This window comes from Anabrus simplex, chromosome 14 (genome assembly GCF_040414725.1).
Source record: "Anabrus simplex isolate iqAnaSimp1 chromosome 14, ASM4041472v1, whole genome shotgun sequence".
In the NCBI taxonomy this organism is placed as follows: Eukaryota; Metazoa; Arthropoda; class Insecta; order Orthoptera; family Tettigoniidae; genus Anabrus; species Anabrus simplex.
Genome location: NC_090278.1, coordinates 13,752,700 through 13,772,896, shown reverse-complemented (window position 1 = coordinate 13,772,896; position 20,197 = coordinate 13,752,700). Strand labels below are relative to the sequence as shown.

General features: G+C 40.7%; 1 protein-coding gene across 1 annotated transcript in view; it reads left to right on the top strand.

Annotated features, from left to right (window-relative positions):
• The window catches only part of LOC137503008 (uncharacterized), a 52,800-nt gene extending 41,913 nt beyond the window's left edge, over positions 1-10,887 (top strand). The window contains exon 5 of the mRNA XM_068230348.1: positions 9,747-10,887. Coding sequence (XP_068086449.1) covers positions 9,747-9,864 — 118 coding nt within the window. The 3' untranslated portion in view covers positions 9,865-10,887. The remainder of the gene's footprint in view (positions 1-9,746) is intronic.
• Positions 10,888-20,197: the final 9,310 nt, after the last annotated feature.

Here is a 20,197-nt window from a genome sequence, read left to right as displayed (position 1 = left end):
CTCACTCTAGCCAATATACTTACATTTCTCTACTCGTGCTATATCTTCACCGTCAACATGCATAGTTCCAACTTTTCAACAATGTAATGTCATGTATTCTGTCGTCTCTTTGTTCAGGCCCGGGGAATATTGCACTAGTTGATTGTTCCAATGTTCTGTTTGGCGCTGCACATCAAGCGTATTTTCAACATCCAAACTGACATTATTTGCATAGAGAAGTGTCCATGGTATTGGCTTGTGCAGGTCTGATCTAACGATGTCATTGACAAGAATGAACAACAGTGGTGATAAAGCAGGGCCTTGGTGGACTCCTACAGTTATGCGGAAGTCATCAGGCGCTCCAATCGCAGCTTAAAGATAACTCATTGGTTCTGTGTAGAGGAATTTTTCCCTCTCAACAAGGTCCATGTTCTAGTAGCTCTGACAGATAAGGTAATGAAGTACCCGATGGAAGGCTTTCTCAAGATCCAGAAATTCAAGGTGGAGCCTCTTTTTCTTTTCACATTGTCTCTCAACTAACAGCCGTGCAGCGTGCATTGCTACGGTTGTGCCACACTTTTACACAAATCCAGCTAGGCTTGTAATTTTACCTAAATCGCTAATCGTGTTGTCGAGCATTTGTTCGAAAACTGTCATTGCGTAGCTCAGAATTCTGATGGGGTGGTAATTATGAAACTCGGCAAGGCTTCCCTTATTTTTGAATGGATACTCCATCGCCAATCTGTTCGTACTTGACCATGTTTGTAATATGCTTGAAGAGCTTGCTTTAGCCACAACTCCTGCATTTCACCGTTGAGCAAAAGAAAACTCTGCTGGAAATCATCGGGACCGATAGCTTTACCTGGTTTCATTTCCTTCAGCAGAGCCTGGACTTCAGTGACGTCAATTTCCTTCATTGGACCTTCAACAGCGGAGATAATTGGGACCGGTAGATACGGAAATTCGAAGATTGGAATTTAGTCAAAACAGTTCTGCCAACGCTCGCGCGCTCCCCGCCAATCAAGTAGCAAATAGTCTGTTTCGTCATTGATGCCGTAAAAACGTTGCCTTTCTTCCGTTTCGCGATGCCTCGATTTGACTAGCCGTTAAATATCCTGCTCGTATTTGCGCATGCCAAGTTTCAAATATAGACCAGCATAGCTCTTTGGTTTTGTTATGTGAATGACCTCCTTCACTTTAGTACTGCCTGCTTTGCGGGCATTCCAAAAATCAAAACATTTTGCGGAGCAGCTGTTCCTTCAACTTCACTGCATCCTTAACATCGTCATTCCGCAGCCGTGTGTCATTGCTAATCCTTCGTCGTCGTCGCCCTGATTTAGTTGTTCCAAAAATAGGGCATGCGACGTCTTACATTTTAGTCCGGCTCACTTCATCTATGGTGATTGGTGGCACTAAGTTTTGCAACAACGTCGGCCTCCTTCTTTAAGTGGCACCATTTGATCCATTTTGGTCCATTTCCTGCGAAGTATTGGGCTCTTGGTAATTTTATCCGTAGCTTACAGATGGCCCATTTTCAGGTCATCTTCAGCTGGTTACAGAAACTAATGTTGACATAATGTAATATTTAAAAGATCACTAATGCCAATAATGATTAACACTTATGTACAAATGGTAGTATTTTAATTTTATAACATGTTTAGGCGTTTTTCTAAAATGTTCGTCAATGATCATATGACTATAATGTGTGTCACTAAAACTCCACTTTTTCGTTTTGATAGTGTCAGCCTCATTGCCTAGTTTAATAAGTGCAAGTGCTCTCCTCTTCATAGTTTAGTTCCGATGGACATGTCAGTTGATGAGTCGTTCTTAGTCTGTCGATGTGTGTCGTTCGAGAGCACGTCGTGCACCAGTGACACCATGAAACGAAGAAAGAGGACATATTATGATGTTTTAATGTAAATTAAGTGGCATAACACAAATACTGAATGTGTGCACACATCAAGATCAACAGCCCACACCAGTGTATATGCTAGAACATTCTGCACTCTACAAATCAATGAAATGTTTTATTAACACAGATAAAAATGCTTCAATGTGCTATAAGAATACCCTAGAATAATTTTGAGTTCGAAGATCATTTGGCATCATTATTTTAACATATTATGTGGCCTTCAGAAATAGATTAAATGGAGTTTTAGTGACACGCATTGTAGTCATATGAACGTTGACGAACATATAAGAAAAACAACTAAACATATTTTAACATTACAATATTACCATTTGTACATAAGTGATAATCATTATTTGCATTAGTGATGTGTTAAATTGTACATTATGTTAACATTAGGTTCTATAATCATCTGAAGATAATGTGATTAGTGGTCGAAGCCGGTCCTGTATACTAATGTGACATAGATATATATTAGAGAATATCGATAAAATATTGATTAGGTGGAAGATTCCCATCTGTATAGTTGTGTGTACTAAAATATCATTACGGACATTAAAACGAATAGACTATAATAGTCTGTGCATAATCGGGAATTCGTTGGCCGCCGTCATCATTCTTCTGTCCTATCCATGACTGCAATGGGCTGTGTGGTCTTCTTTCCTCCGTCCGACATCCATTCATATCACCGGCAACAATAAGATACTTAACGGTCTTCTTGACAAGCAGTTTCTAGAAGGCATCTTTAGTTTCCCTTAGTTTAGTTAGTTTGTGGCGCATTACACTGAAAAAATGGATTTTCCTTCCATCAAAAATGTAAACGAGTTACACAAGCGATTGTCATATATTTGCACTTCGGAGACTGAAGTGTAAAAATTTTGCTTATATAACAATTCCAACACAATTAGTTGTTCATCGGTTAGTTAGTAACCGCGCCCCATTTCGCTTGGCTTTTCTTCACTCGATCTTTTATCCTGCACCTCACATCTGCCTATGTGCCTTCTCTCAAGTGCTATGGCTATTTCGCTACTTCATCCCGACGTAGTTCACTGATACGATACAGAATTGGGGTACTCGCTTGTTTAACCATCAAAGCCCATGCGACAGGAAAACTTGCATACTTTTCATGCTGACTGGGAGGCTTATATAAAGAAAGGAGTACGACAGGGATATAATTTGTCACCAGAGCTGTTCAACCTGTATATTGAGAAAGGAATTGAAGAATGCAAAGAGGAAATGGAGGGGATAAAGATAAATGGAGTAGAAATCAAAATGGTAAGATTTGCTGATGACATAGCTGTCATAGAGGAGAACGAAGAGAAACTACAAAGTGCATTAATAAGAATGAATACGATATTGAGAGATAAGTATAACATGAAAATTAATACAAAAAGACCGAAATTATGTTATGCAACCGCCAGCATATTGCAGTCGACATCAGAATTAGTGATATACCACTAAGGCAAGTAAAGGTTTTTACCTACTTAGGAAGTAAATTCACTCCAGATGGCAAAAGTTCAGTCGACATAAAGAGCAGAATTTCCCAAGCAAAAATTGGTTTTTACAAGACAAGGATACTACTTACATCAAGGAATTTAAATGTGGAGACCAAGAAGAGATTTATTAAAAGCTATGTCTGGAGTGTGGCCTTGTATGGTTCAGAAACGTGGATTATTAGTGCACGTGATAATAAACGTTTGGAAGCATTTGAGATGTGGTGCTGGAGGAGGATGGAAAAGATCTCATGGACAGAAACACTCACCAATGAGGAAGTTCTTCGACGAATAAGTGAAAAAAGATCCTTTTTAGCAACAATAAGAAAAAGAAGAGACCAGTTAATTGGCCATCTCTATAGGCACAATGGTTTCGTAGTTAATGTCATAGAAGGAATGATTCAAGGTAAAAGAGGAAGAGGATGACCTAGACTGCAATATTCAAGACAGATCAGAGATGATGTAGGAACAGGCTCATATGTGGAAATGAAGAGATTAGCGGATTACAGAGAAGACTGGAGAAGACGAATTGCTGCCAACGAATCTTAGGATTGAGAATTAACAAGAAGAGAGGGCCTTGCCGCGGTGCGTCCCTTCCAGGGTCCGCCCTACCCTTTGTTCCGATTCCATGACACATATTTCCATAAGAATTTGAAGGTGTCCTTTTACGGTCGGCCTGTTTACGAAAAGTTTTAGAACTCATGACAGCAGGTAGTTACGACGCTCCGGACATGGAGAACAGACGACTCTTGTAGCCGCTCCTCTGGGGAAGGAATGCTACGCTCCCTTCTGCATTAACTTCCAGAAAGGTAGAGTATCTCTTCTGCTAACTGCTCCGTACGGAACGTCTTCACTCCCGCGAAGTTTCAGTTAAAGATTTTGTGTGTGTTTGTGCCGCGAGAGCTATTGTATTTCGCTCAAGTCTGTCGGCGGACCTGTGGGGAACACCTATCCGTCACCTGGGACACGTCACGTGTTACCAACTGGTTCTTGGAGAATATTCATCAATACAAAATGAAATACCATTTCACTGGAGAACTAACTGAGAACCTGATAAATCACTGTCACAAAAATTACGTAATCACGTAAAGAGGAATTACCACAGTCTGTTGCAACTTTTGCTTGACGTGATATCCCCCAAAACATAAGGCATACAAACCCTGTTGTCTTGTGGTGGGAATATCAATATCTTGTGTGGGGATCGTGTGGTCTAAACCTGTCGTATCTGGAATCAATGTCCCCGTTCCATTTGTCCACTTATTTCCTCTTAAAGGTGCAGTAACTACATGTTGTCGAGCCCCCCACTACTTTAATTGTGAGGAAGTCATGCATTCCACCGGGCCATGTGTATACAGCATGAATTGGGAACTGCCACTTCATATTATGATGTATTTAGGCCTGCTGGCTCCACTTTTTCCATGCTCCTGTTGCAAGCGAATCTCACCTATCTTACCTTTAACCAAGAAAGTTGTATTTCTCACTCTTCTTTCCTAGTATCTAGAACCACTCTGCGGTGAGGAAATAGGCACAGACTTGGATGATATCCAACGATGTTATCATTCCCCTAAAAATAATCACTTGTTCCTTGAAGTTTTTGAAATAAAACGTATCTCATTCCTTCCTTTACATAGCAGCAATATCTGCTATGGTGCATTTGAATGTTCTGTCATCTTGGGGTTAGGACAAGTCTAGATTTTCATGCTCCTTATAGCCGTAGTGTTAAAAGAACACTTGTAGGGATATTTGACGACGTGATAGCTTGCATTTGGGATCAGATGTTTCTCGATATCAGAACATAGTAAGAACACACTACAATGGAGCCATATTCTTTGTCGCCATCATAATTTATATGACATCAGTATCTGGAGGTGAAATGAGAGCGTCTGGGTTAGGGAAGGAGCCGTCATCTGTATGCTGTCTTTTAGTATTTCGAGGAATTCATCAGTATTAGTGGTTTCCATGTTGCATACGGCCTCTGTTAAGGACAGCAATTAAGATGTAGACTGATGTAAGACATGGTAGTAAGTATGAACTTCCTTGTATTAACCTACCGCCCTGTATGTAGGTCGGCTGTGTTTAATTGCACTTCAAAGCTGCGTAGTTATAAATAACCAAACTATGACATAATAATTGCTGCAGTGATATGATAACAATCCATAAATTCAACACCTACGTTTGCACAACAGTAAATAATATTTATAAACGATTTCTCATGGTACAGCAGATCTCGCTGGCAGTCGGCAAACAATGTTCTCAACTGTATTAATATATATCTACAACACTGAGATTCTGTCAAACAACCTCGACAAGAGGGCCTGTTTCAAAAAATATTACATGCTTGCCAGGAAGTGCACAGTGTGTGAACAAGATCAAATCTCGAAATCATATGCCGCCCTTTACGTAGGAGAACAGACATCGAATTTCAATAGATAAATATATGCTGGATTAAAGAGCTGGGTATTTCACATTTTAGGCCGGACCACTTGCCGTGAATTATTTAAATGAAGTTGCCTGTGAGTTCGTCGTTCCTAAATCGTCAGAAATTTTTTGCACATGATATCGTTACAAAGACTTAACACATCCCTAAAGAGATGTGAGAGCCTTCCAGCTTTACGATTACACACTGAATTTGACCTCAGATGTTATTTACTCTCAGGAATGCAATGTCTATGTCATCTGTGTATGGGATATCAGTTAGTGGAATGTTCAGTATCATTTCTTTTGTGTGAGAGTTTTAGTGGAGTTGAGTGTTGAACTATTGGTCACATCGTTTCAATTTGTCACTGTAGATCGGGACCAGACGTGAGCTACGTGGATCATCAACTTCCAGAAGGCGGAGCATCTTGTTTCAGGTGCAACGTCTGTGGCATATCCTTTCGGCAGAAAGTCCTTCTAACACACCACATGCGGACTCACAAAGGCGAGAAGGCACATTGGTGCAATAACTGTGGCAAATCCTTCAGCCGGAAAGTATTCCTATCAGATCACATGCGGACTCACACAGACGTCAAGCTATACTGGTGCAGTATGTGTGGTAAATCCTTCGCCATGAAGGTAAACCTAGTATCTCACATCCGAACTCACACGGGTGCTAAGCCCTACTGGGGCAATGTCTGCGGTAAATCCTTCGTCGAAAGAAGCACACACTCGCAGCACATTCGGACTCATACACGAGAGAAACTATACTGCTGCAATGTCTGTGCTAAATCCTTTAGCCAGAAAGGACACTTAATTTCTCACATGCGTACTCACACGGGCGAGAAGTCATTTTTGTGCAATATCTGTGGCAAATCCTTCAGTCAAAAAGTACACGTAACTGTTCACATGCGGATTCACACAGCCGAGAAGTCGCACTTATGCAATGTTTGTGGCGCATCTTACAGCCAGAAAAGCAATCTTACAGAACACATGCGGACTCACACAGGTGAGAGGCCACACAGTTGCAATGTGTGTGGTAAATCCTTCATTCGGAAAAACTACCTAACTCAACACATGCGGAATCATACAGGCGAAAAGCCGTACTCGTGCAATGACTGTGCCAAATCCTTCAGTTTGAAACTTAACTTAGTGGCTCACATTCGGACACATACGGGCGAGAAGCCATACAGCTGCAATGTTTGTGGTACATCCTATAGCCAGAAAGGCAATCTAACAGGTCATATGCGGTCTCACACGGGCGAGAGGCCATACACATGCATACTTTGTGGCATATCGTATCGTCAGAAAAGCTATCTTACAGCTCATATGCGGTCTCACACAGGGAAGAGGCCATACTGTTGCAATGTCTGTGGAAAATCCTTCTTTCGGAAAGTACACTTACAAGATCATACGCGGAGTCACCCAGGCGAGAAGACACAAAGAGGCTATGCCCATAGAGATTCTTCAGGTAGAAAGTCGATCCGGCATTTCACATCCGAAAGCACACATGTATGAAGGCAAATGCTTGCACAGTAATGCTCTAAAATGTTCAGAGAATAATGTAACTTAACCATGCAGTTTTGAGCCACACTGATGAGATGGCGCACTGCTATGTGTTTTGAGGGGAATCGATCGCACGCAGCATCACGCTGTCAGTGTGCATGACCGACAGGTCACGCCGCACAAAGTTGTATTTCACATCAAAACGCGGCATAACTTATTTAGGGTTTTCATTTTGCAAAATAAGCAATTAAAAGTGATTTAGCGTAATTAGTTAGGACATAGTTCATATAAATCCCAAGAAATGAGACTATCAGTTACATATTTAGTACTTGTACACACTTGTAATATTCTTAAGTATTAATATATAATACATGACGAGTTTAGTGATATGAAACAATTATATAGTGTATCTGGAATCCCTCCGATTTATTTTCGTATCCTTTCATATAACAACTTATTACAAATGATTCATAGTCATAAACAGTAATTCATAATTTACGAAAATAAGCACACTTACTCATATCCAGTATCTTCTTCGAATTGGTCTAATGCCGTCGTTTATAAAATATGACTGTATGTTTCTAATCAACTCATCAATATCGGTTTCTTCTGTCTCTTCACTCAAGTGCACAAATGAACTTTAAAGATACTTGCGTGACTATCCGCACAATTCTGGAACACTTGTTTGAATTGTTGCTTTTGTGATCCACCGCAACCCCACTTGGACAAGAGTTAAAAATTATGTTACCCTTCCTCATTTAAATTGTGGCATACCAACAGTCGAAGAAAGAGTCAAGCAAACAACTAGCGGCACAACACCACGGCCCAGGTCTTCGATTGCTAGCACAAAAGATACAAGAAGCGATCCCTACGCGAAATCACGCTAACTACTTAGGGAAGGCCTCGATAAAAACACACAGATACAGGATTGGTAAGCGATGGAATCTGGGCAATACCAGTAGGTCAAAGACCATAATAGAGGGTGAAAAGGTCAAAGGGTAGAGCAATTCAACTACAATAACACTCTCTATCACACTTAAGGACCTATGTTTAATACACTTTAAAATCGAGAAATAGGGTGGGTGGTCAAACGTAAAATATAGGATACAAATTGTTACCTATTAAAAAGCTACCAAATAAGGTTCATTAAAAAATTACCACCCAAAACGTGATCACAAGCGAAAAGTCTTCAAACTCAACCAATGAATAGAGTACAAAAGGTTTTAAAAAATTAAACACAAGTTGAAATTTATGTTAAAATCATTACAATATTATTGTCCGAGGTCGGTATCTTAGCCAATTAAACGGGAGGATATAATGAGTACTCTTCAAAATTCATAATTTATGTGCACGTTCCTGGGAACGGCTGCAACTCCAATTTACCCATTTACCACATCCTTAGAAAACAATTAAAAGCCAACAAGACCAACTACCATACATAATTACATGATTTGAGATACCTTAGTGAACACGGAAGCATTTTAAAGGAAACAATCTATCCGCATCCCCAAAGCAGAACGATAATATCAAGAAGTAACATTAAGGTAGGCCAAATTTGAATAAGGTGTAGAACTCGTGTCAAAATAAATAATTGTTAACCTTGGAAACCAACCATGAAGTTAAACAAAGAAATAAACACTTTTCCGTGACACAGTGCATCACTCCAACGGCATCGAAAGAAGATCACCCAAATGGAGGGTAGGTTCAGAAACATTAACCAACAATGAAAACGACAGGAAGAAAAGTAATAATAATGAAATTAATAATTACAAATAAAAATCGAAAAGGTAAGGCAAAATTGGATAAATTCAAACATAATGCACGCTTCAGTATTCACTCATATGTGATCACAATCTCATAACAAGGAAGTAGTTCATACTGTTTGTCACATTAGCAAGAGTGACACGAGCATATCAGATGATGACTCACTTCCAACTGCTTGTGTGGCAAGATCTTAGGTGTGGTGTTACTAGAACTACTGATATGTGACGTAATATTTATTGACCTTCAAGGGGTATCTGGCCAAGTTTATGTTTTCGACTTTTGGCCAATTTTTTGCAAGATTTACTCTGTGCGTCGGGCTGAAGCCTCACTAGATTTAATAATGTTATTTAGTTTTTATGTTCCACTAAGTACTGCACGAGTTTTCTGAGTCCCACAAGACCTTCAATTCTGGAGATGTAGCCAGGCAGATGCGATCACATACACCGTAGAAGTAAAAGATCTTCAGCCAGAACAGCACCTTCTTGGCACACTGCATGATGTATACCAGAGAGTGGGAAATCCCTTTGTGCCATTTTCTCTGAGATAGAATCTTCTGGTTACAAAATACCAGGTCTGTGTGTGAAAGAAGCAAAGGACATTTCATGAGTATTCTCCTGATCAATCCCAGATCTTTTACACGCTCTTGTTCTGAACGCAGGTTGACCCTTTTTCTGTTTCAGGACATCAGTAGAAGTGTGGTCAGTAACACTCATTGAGGGGGCAATCTACATGCGAGGATCAGAAGTAATCCGCATGACCACAGCAGAATCATACGGTAAAGATGAATGCAAGTGGTAAAAGACTAGAAGCGCAGGAGAAAAATATTCAAACGTTTGAGTAAACAATTCAAGGGAATAAATAAGTGCCTAATAAAATCATAATACGTCATGAGTTGAAGAAAGTTTTGCTGAAGACTGAGCACACCTGTACTCCCCTTTGCTACATGTCACTAGTGTGTTCCGTTATTGATAAGTAGACAAGTAGCTCAAAACTGTACCTGCGCCGTCGGCTCTTGCACGAGAACAATGTTTCTGTCTACCGGTCCTGAATGAAAATTGAAATTTTAACTTCAGTGACCGTAGCCATTCATATTTTCCAAATTTTCCTCTTGATTTGGTAGATAAATACTGCCTAAAGGGGCAGTTTCCCCTAAAGCGAAGCTTCTGTTCAACCACAGTAGTATTTTCGTATGGAACAAACACTTTAGGTAGTTGTGAAACAAAGTTCAAAGACGTTCCTCATTGCTGCTAACTTGTTATTACGTCTAAGGGCGGGTCTGTCTTCCATGTTAACAAACTTTAGAACTGTTCAAGGGATATAGTAGCTCGAAGAATAAGACGACCATCTGCTTCGCTTTATAATTCTTGAAGTAATAATAATAATAGTAATAATTTCATGTGGCTATTTCTAGCCAAGCGAGCCCTTGCAAGACCGGCCCTCCGATGAGGGTGGGCGGCGTCTGCCATCTGAAGTTAACTGCATGTTATTGTGGTGGAGGATAATGTTTTGTGTGGTGTGTGAGTTGCCGGGATGTTGGTAACAGCACAAACACCCGGCCTACGAGCCATTAGTATTAACCAGTGAAGGTTAAAATCTCCAATCTGGCCAGGAATCGAACCCGGGAAACTCTGATGCGAAGATTAGTATGCAGACCTTTCAGCGAACGAGTCGGACAATTGCGGAAGTGATTTGCCCGCTGATTTTGTGGACTCGGCCAGCAAAACCAAGACTGTACATATAGATTACTGTGTCATTTTTGCTTGTGATTATTACCAGTCAACAATAAAGGCAGATACTGCTATGGTTACTAAATTGTGAAAATCGTACGTACCTAAAACTGCTTCAAGCTCTATCTAAGAAATGGGCTTTTAAGCTTTCCCTTTCTCTACAAAAACCTTCTCCAATTCACAATTTGTTTCCCATAAAGTGTTTTCCAGCACTTATCAGTGACGAATAACGTCATTGCCAATGTCTGGGAATCACCTGTTCTCTAATGAGCATATTCGTGGGTCGTGTTGCAATTCTCATTTTGTTACGCAATCTGCAATGCTCATAATTGATATGTACGTTTCTCCCAAGTTTATAAGTACAGTATAACCTACTGAAATCTTGATGAGTTTATAGTCCTATTTATATAGATTGTCCATAATGTACCTAAATGAAGCAATAACATAGTTCATACTACAGCACAAGCCCGATTTCGGGTGACCTCGATTTATCATAAACTAGATTTAATGGAAGAAATTTCCAGTCTCAAAAATTATTCGTTAAAAGCAATACCATTTTATGTTCTATTTCACATAATTTAAAATAGGGAAAAACTGGCATTTAGCAAGATCAAATGTAAAAAGTTTTTATATATTTATTTCTGTTCATTTTGGTTATGCGACACTAAGGACCTGTGCAAAAGACGTCATAAGCTTGCTAAGGACGATTCAAGGCAGAAGAGGAATTTAGATATGTTAAACTTCATGTTGTACAGAGTCAACCCCACCTTGCAGTTAATTATCAGATATTTTGAGGTTGTCATTTCCTTCTCCCTTAAGAGAAACGTGCACTTCATCGTCAGTTTTTTTCGGGAACCAAAATCAGGATCAGCCAATATGTCATAAGCTTCCCCTTCACGTTCATTCACTCACTCACTCACTCACTCACACTAATTTTATACAATATATTTTGTGTAGATTTCTCACATAACCAGTGATGACAACCGTATTTGTGCATGGAAACAATGAATGGATTGTATTAAAACTTGGTAAGATGCTCAATGGAGACATCAAGACATCACCTAACTCCTGTAATCGCTACACAGTTGTCCACAGCATAACAAAATGAAAGAATTTGGACACTATTTGTATTGTTTGTACTAATAAAATGTTATCTTAATAACTTGCATGTTGATATATTGCCACCAAGCTACTCTGCACCCAATTAGTGAACACAGGGAAACCAGAGGTGGACTGCTTGTGTTGGCAACGCGTATATACTTCATGCAATTTTAGATGTGGCGGGATTTGTAACATGTCTGGCATATGACACAAAGTACAACAGGAGACTACATTTATTTTAAAATATCACTGCTCAAAAATCACGAGAATTACAAAAAGTAATTTATTCTTCTTGATATTGTTAAATATTAAAAATCTTTTTGAATTGAAAATCAACACTCACATATTTCTGCAGTATAAGTTTATAATACTTTGAAGACATTCTTCACTGTCCTTAGAAGGTATGGAACGTGGTTTAAGTAACACTGAAAGAAGTAGATATTAGTAGACATTATTCACAGGTTCGCTGGCCACCGCCACCACACTCCCCTGGGAGAGGCCACCGCCTCATGGAATGTGCTGACTAAGAGTATGTGCTTCACCTCACATTGCCTTACTTGGTGGGAGATTTACAATACAGGGCTTGGCCAAGGGTGAAGCTTAACCTAACAGGCACAGATTCGACTTGAGGCCTAACATCACAGGCCCTGGATTCATCCCTAGGCTTAACCTTACAAGGGCATTACAGACTCAAGTTTGAGATTAAATCCCGGGCTTAACCTAACTGAACAAGATGAGCATGATCCAAGGGCTTTTGAATCTGATCTTGGAAGAAGATGGCAGCTACACACATTGTTTTAATAAGACTAGGGAAATGGTGTAAGGCTTAGTACATCTACATTATTCATAGGGCCATAATGTTGAAAGGCAACCTTAGGTCATGGAGCTGAGCAATTGCAAAAGGGCAAAAGGACTAAAGGGAAGAAGGGTTAAATGGCTAAATGACAGAAGGGCTAAATATCTAAAGGACTAAAGCGAAAAGTGCTGAAAGGCTAAAAGTTTAAAGGGCACAACGGCAGAAGAGCTGTAGGGGATTGGCTATGGTCTAAGACTCGGGGCTTAACTTAGAATACGATGGTGGTATGAGACTAGTGAGATGGTGAAAGGTTTAATACATGTACATTATTCACAGGGATATACCTTCCTACAGCTATGGAAGGTCTTGAAGCCGAGAGGCTGCAGATTCTAAGTCGCTAGCGTGTGAGCTGATGCATAACATGCTGTTAGTTTATTGTTTGGAACTCTGAATATTTTATTGCACAATTTCGAGATTATAAATTTGAGACTTATAGTAGTTTGATATTCTTGTCATTACTCAGAGAATAAAACTTTGTGTTCAGAATAGAAAAAATATTTACACTAAAAATGACTGTGAATGGAATCCAGGGCTCTTCCCTTTTTCACCCTGAGTATTGTGCGAAGGAAATGACTGCGCATTGAAAGAATGCATATAACCCTTTCACTCCGGTGTAGCGAGTTTGGTGGCGTGACCGTCTGGACGCAAGCAGCGGGTGGTTCACCGAGCCCACTGTACGGGATACTTGTCACGCTCCACTTTCCAATCCGCAGTCGGCTCGTGATAGGCAGAGCTTAAAAGTATTTTATTTCATTTGTAATGCTCATTCGTTGAAATGCTTCTGATTATATTTTTAGCACAGAAGAGTAATGGTACTCATGTTAAAATACAGCAGAAAGTAACTTAACATTGTCCACTAAACATTTCAACCCGGTATTAGCAGCGTCGAACTTACATTTCTTCGGATTCAGGTTCTACTTTTTCCAATTTAGTTTTCTACTCGGTGGTTCAGGCATTAGTCGAATCGTCGAAATAGGCCGACCTTTCAGACGACAAAACGGCACCTGGAATAGGAAACATGCCTGACTTAAAAAGTGTGATTGAAGTCGTTCCGTCACCAGGACAAATCACTATCGTCATCTTCTTCAGAGTCACTCCCCAATATGGGCGAAAAAGTTTCCTCAGCAATATATCATCCTCTGTCATCAGGCCTTACACAATGTCAAAGCGATTGAAAGCTAAATTGAGAAGCACAAGCACACCAGCACAGAGGAGCAACTAGGCGCGAAGTGAGTAGCATACCGGACATATTGCTTTCCTCTTCGAACTGGTTACTCCTATAATCTGATTATCATAGCCATAACTATACGTTCCCAAGACAGCTAAGAGAGACCTCCAAAAGCCGAACTTTCACAACAGTCTATCGTAGCTGAACGGAATACAGCCGAAAGACATAGGACTTCTACAGCAGTCGACCGGCTACAATGCACGGCTCCCTCCCGAATGCTAATGCAGTCAAGCGGAGTGGAACTGTTAATTCAATACACCGAATGTTTGATCTGCGAGAAATTAACAAATGCACACCGCGACTTTGAATTGAAATCGGCACTCTTTTCCTTGGACTCCTGACTATTATAATAACTAAATAATTGGGCATTAAATTCAAAATTACCCAACCTTCGAGCTACAAGAAATTAAATAAACCACTGACCCGACTAGGAATTGAACCAGTGGCTCCTTTGCTTGGGAAGGAAACAAACGTGCTAACTAAATGACTGTACATTAAAGGCTTGAGTGCTTAGTTGAAATGCTTCAAGTGTGGCTTGCTTTTGAGATGGGGACAATAATAATATTTGCTTCACATCTTACTAACTACACTTCAATATTTGAAAAGTTCGCAAATAATATTAATAATATTAATTATTACAATATTGAAGATCCAAGCTGCTTTCATGCTGAATACTCAACATACATGCACACAAATAAAGAAAAGACCAGAACTTTAACCGTCTAAGCTACTCAGCTTGGCAATTAATTTGCTAAGTTTCAAAGTGCTGAAATTGTAACCCCCGCTTCAAACAGTATTCGAAGATGCTGACGTGCCAAACCAAAATTTAGTCCTGTAAGTTTTCTCTTACGTGTCGGTCTAAGAGATCGCGTGCGAACTAACTCAGGTGAGAAGCAGTATTGCTGTTAGGTCTGTGGCAAATCCATCAGCCAAAGTGATCACTTGCGGACTCACTAATAGGTTCATCACTCTGCAGCTGCCCGGAAAAGTGTCCACACACTGCACAACACTTGTTGACTGAATGCACCACGTACTCATGAGAACGACCAGCTGTGTTACCCCGATCACCTCTGCTGCCAACAATTTTGAAGTACCACTGGAACACTGTCGAAGTAACAGAATTCCTCAAGAAAATCTTCTATTCACTTAAATAATTTATCTATGTGTTGTTATTAAATTATCCCACGATATACCTGTAGGTTAAAGACGGGTTGTAAATATATTAGCTAAATATTAAAGAAGGCACTTCTCTGGGAGAATTGCACTTTCGAAACACATGCAGACAGAAGGCACATTGCTGAAATGTCTGTGGCAAATCTTTAGCCCCAAAGGCAATCTAACAGTTCAAATCCGAACGTACATGCGTGTGAATGTGCACCAGTGCTCAGTAATGCAATGAAATGCTTAGAGAATCATGTTCTCTAAATTTATATTGCACATACGAACCAAGGTGGAGAAATGGTGCACTACTGCGTGCTTGGAGGCAAATCGTTCGCACGTAGCACCACGCTGTCATTTCGCACAAACCTCACGTCACGCCGGGGTGAAGCCGCATGAGATTTAATGTTATGCTTTTATGTTCCACTAACTACTACACGAAGGTTCTGAGTCCCACAAAACTTTCTCCAGTTCTGGAGATGTGGTCAGGCACATGCGATTGCACGCAGCGTAGTAGTATGAGTTTTTCCGTCAGAACAGCACCTTCTCGGCACACCTCATGATGTACAACGGAGAGCGGTCCATCTTTTTGTGCCATTTTCTCTGAGATAGATTATTCAGTCAGCAAAATGCCAGGTCCGTGTGTGAAGAACAAAGGGCATTCTTTTCTTGAGATTTCTCCTGCTTAATCCCAGATCATTTACATCCACTTTTTCTCAGCGCAGGACGACACTTTTTCTGCTTCCAGACATCAGTAGAAGTGCGATAAGTAACACATATTGAGGGGCCATCTAGATGCTACGATAAGAAGTAATCCGGATGAACACGGAAGAATCATACGAAGAGATGAAACCAAGTGGTAAAAGACTAGAAGCGTAGGAGAAAGATATTTAAACGTTTGATTAAACAATTCAAGGGAATAAGTAAGTGCCAAATCAAGTCATAATAGGGTATGCAATTGAGGAAATTGTTACTCAAGGCTGAGCACACCTGTGCTCCCCTTTGCTGCATGTCACTAGTGTGTTCCGTTAATGATAAGCAGACCAATAGCTCAAAACTGTACCTGCGCCCTCGGCTGTTGTACGAGAAATTGTGTCTGTCAGCCAGTTCGGTATGAATTTTGGAAGTTCAACTTAAGTGCCCCTAACCACTCATAAAGGTCACGTCAGTAGAAGGGGACTGAATTTTCGCGAGATCGTTGTGCACAACGTTACTCACAAATGGAGCATAGCCTGGCAATGATTAATCTCGCACCGATGCATTACTTGGAAGATAAAACAAGTCTTGGTGCAAAGGAGTTATCAGGTACGCGCAGTCCACAACCAACATTGGAAGACTCTGTGGATTACGACCAGATTTCCCTTAGCTGAGACTGCAACCTGCTTACAGTCTCCTGTTTGTGAAGTCTAGGTTGTTTTGCCGACACGTACATTCATGGAAGTGGCGGACCTCTACCCCACAACCAATTTCATACATCAGAGTTAAAACGACCTTTGTATGACAAAATCCCGGTATCTCGGCGAACATAGTGGAGGCTGGATTGGAAAGCTGCCAAGAGCTAACGACCCTTTTAGTACCCTCGTACGACAAGACAGGGGACGGAGCAGTTCACAATCACCTTTGTATGTTCATCTGCAAGTAATTGCACATCTTTAGGCTGTATTTCGAAATCCGTTCTTTTTTTTGTACAGTCACAAGCGTTGAATGGATTTATATCACACAAAATTTTGTGTGGATTTTCTTACCAGATTTCATACCGCTATGTGACGGGGCGATAGAATAACACCCATGGTATTAGCTGCCTGTTGTAAAATGCGACTAAAATGAGCGCCAGGGGCTCTCAACTTGGGAGCATGGGTTTGCAGCCACAGGCTACTGGCTTTGCTTCCACTCACTTGTGCCGGGCTCCTCACTTTCATCTACCTTATCCGACCTCCCTTGTTCTTCCACGAGTTCGACGTATTAGACCACAGCTATTTGTGAATAAACTTATGGCTAGATAATCTTTATTTAATACATCCTGCAGCTGAATCAAAATATCAACCATTGCATTCATAATATCCTTATTAGAAAACCGAATTGATAATCATAAAATAATACTTAAAAATAAAATTTAAGCCACTAAATTATCACTGGTTACCAGATAAAGACATGCAAGTCAAATCAAAAAGACGTGAATCTGGCGAGCCGAACTTCCGGTACTAGGAGCCATACCATTATTATCAGATAAAGACAAATGTTGAATAAGAAACCTTCAGTGTAGCAGTTAGATTTTGCAATTGCAGCGCATGCATAATTAATATAGAAATGGCGGTGTTTACTCCAAAGCGGAGTTTTGTGCGAGTGGCCATATTGGGAGGATGACCAGTGCCATTTAATTCCTACAGGATCAGGCATTTCGGTGTTGTTTTTACCAAATTGACGGTATAGAAGGGCATCTTAATCGTAAAAGTACGCAGTCGAGACTCCTGAACAATTTTTAAATCACAGCAACTTAAGGATTAGGAATTATGGGATCAAATAGTCTATTATTTTATCAAATTGTATTTAGCTGAAACGTATTATAGATTTGCGAAGTACAGCTAAAATAACGGAACAAGTTTACAAAGCCATAGTGAACAACATTTTGAACATATTCATATTAGTATACACATATACCAGACACAACAAAAATACATATGATAGGCCTACTTATAAATAAGAGAATTAGAAGTCCAATGTGAAAATTTCATATACCGCACTAATCCTACGTAATTATTATGGAACTTGTGAGCATATTCCAAGTAAATATAAAATCGGGATATATTTAGGCATCAGTACAGTGTCCAGCCCCATGGTTGAATGGTCACCGTCTTGGCCTTCGGTCCCCGGGGCTTAGGATAGAATCCTGGCCGCGTGCAGATTAACGTTTAATTTCCTTGTTTCGGGGACTGTGAGTTTACGCTATACTCAACATCCCTGCTTCTCCTGTGGTTGTGGGGAATAGAATGACATCCACGGTGTCCCCTACCTGTCGTAAGAGGCGACTAAAAGTGGTCACAGGGCTCTTTGCTTTGGAGTGTGGTTTGGCGACCACAGGGCCCTTAGCTGTTCCCGGCATTGTTTCCACTTGTGCTAGGCTCCTCACTTTCATCTATCCTATCCGAGCTCCCTTAGTCAACTCTTGTTCTTTTCTGACCCCGATGGTATTAGAGGCCTAGAGAGTCTTTCATTTTTAAGCCCTTCATGGCCCTCGTCTTCCTTTGGCCGATACCTTCATTGAGGTGTCAGATCCCTTCCATTTTTCTCTCTGATTAATGTATATAGAGGATGGTTGCCTAGTTGTTCTTCCAGTCAAAACAATAATCACCACGACCACCATCACTGAACATCCCTGCAACTTAAAACACCCTCCACAGTTTCCTATACATGCCAGACAACGCCCACCATAACCGGAGGGTCTGCTCTCAGTCGCTGAACCTACATAAAACACTTATTAAATAAATTAATGATCTTATGGTTTAATTTGTAATAGAATGAAATGAATCAGCCGAAAGTGTTTCTCACAAATGAATAGGGCCTACTGGCAAGTTTTGGAGAAAGCAAATTAATATAAACAGCATATGAACTCAACTTATCTTCATATAGCTTTTGCAGTTTCTTACGTGAATATTTACAGGCACAATGATGAAGGTTAAAATGGAATGGGTTAGTTCACGTAATTAGATGGAACTAGAAGTCACCTGTGAACCTTTTGATGTTCAGAATTCCCAGTAGCCGTACAAGAACTAGGTGTAATAACGGACTCGCTCTTACTTACCCGGTTCCAGCAACTCGTGAATGGAGTCATCGTGTATAGACGCAGTACCTTAACAATTGAATACCAATACCCCGCCTCCTGAAACGAACGCCGTAGTGATTTCGTAGGAGACCGAAGCAAACGAGTGAACATTTCCTGCCAAATCAGATGTGCGATGCTTACCAGCCTCCATCTTTGTCACTATAGCCAGTATCGTGTCTCTCTCCAGAACGCCCTTTGTGTGGGTACAATGGAATTGGTAATCCAGTAACATTACACTAAAAACACGCGCCGAGGCAATGTGCACTGGATATTCAGTGAATTTACAAACAGCAGGCAAGCCGGCAACAAAAAAACAATTGAAACCTAACAAAGAACAACGTGGGCATTGATTTTAAATATTGGTAACTGAATCTCACAGAGTTTCTTCACATTAAGAAAGCAATCGAATCTTCCTATCTGTTATCAGACGGGAATGGGGCCGTTTCTGTAAATTACCCTGTATTTGTTTAAAATCTCCGATGCTTTGATACACACAATATGGCGGTCACGCGTGTCCGCTGGCTTCAACTCGGGCACCATATTAACTGCAGTTTTACTCGATATCCCCGCGTCGATTCCGAGTCATGCTGGAGCTAGGTTGAGATGCTCTACTATTTTTTGTTGATAGTTCCACGTGCAGTGCTCACATCGAGCGGTTGCTGTTTCTCCAATCCCGGAACCACGGCCTTCATTTATTGGTCTGCGCACAGCTTGGCTAGTGACAGTAAACCATTGGTCTGTTTAGCAGATCGTGGTGGTGATAATTGTTTTAAGAGTAAGTACAACCACCCTCTATTAACACTCATCTGAGGGTATAATCGAAGAGATCCGACACTCGGAAAGATGAAGGTATCCGCCAAAGAAAGACAAGAGACTCAAAGGGCTAAAAATGAGAGACCCCTGAGGCCTCGATACCTAATACCGTCGGGGTCGGAAAAGAACAAGGGTTAACGGAGTGAGGTCGGATAGGAAAGATGAAAGTGAAGAATCTGGTACAAGGGGAAGCGACAAAACTCACGTGAGGGCGCCGTGGTTGCCAACACACGCTCTCAAGTTGAGAGGCCCTGGGTCCTCTTTTAGTCGCCTCTTATGACATGCAGGGGATGCGGTGGGTGCTACTCTACCGCCACCACTCACAGACGGATGTTTAGCAGTGCTGACCCTCCTCCTCCTCTTTTAACCGCTGGCCCAGATTGTTTAGAATTTTTTCTGTGGTAGCTGGTAACTATATCTGGCTCTGA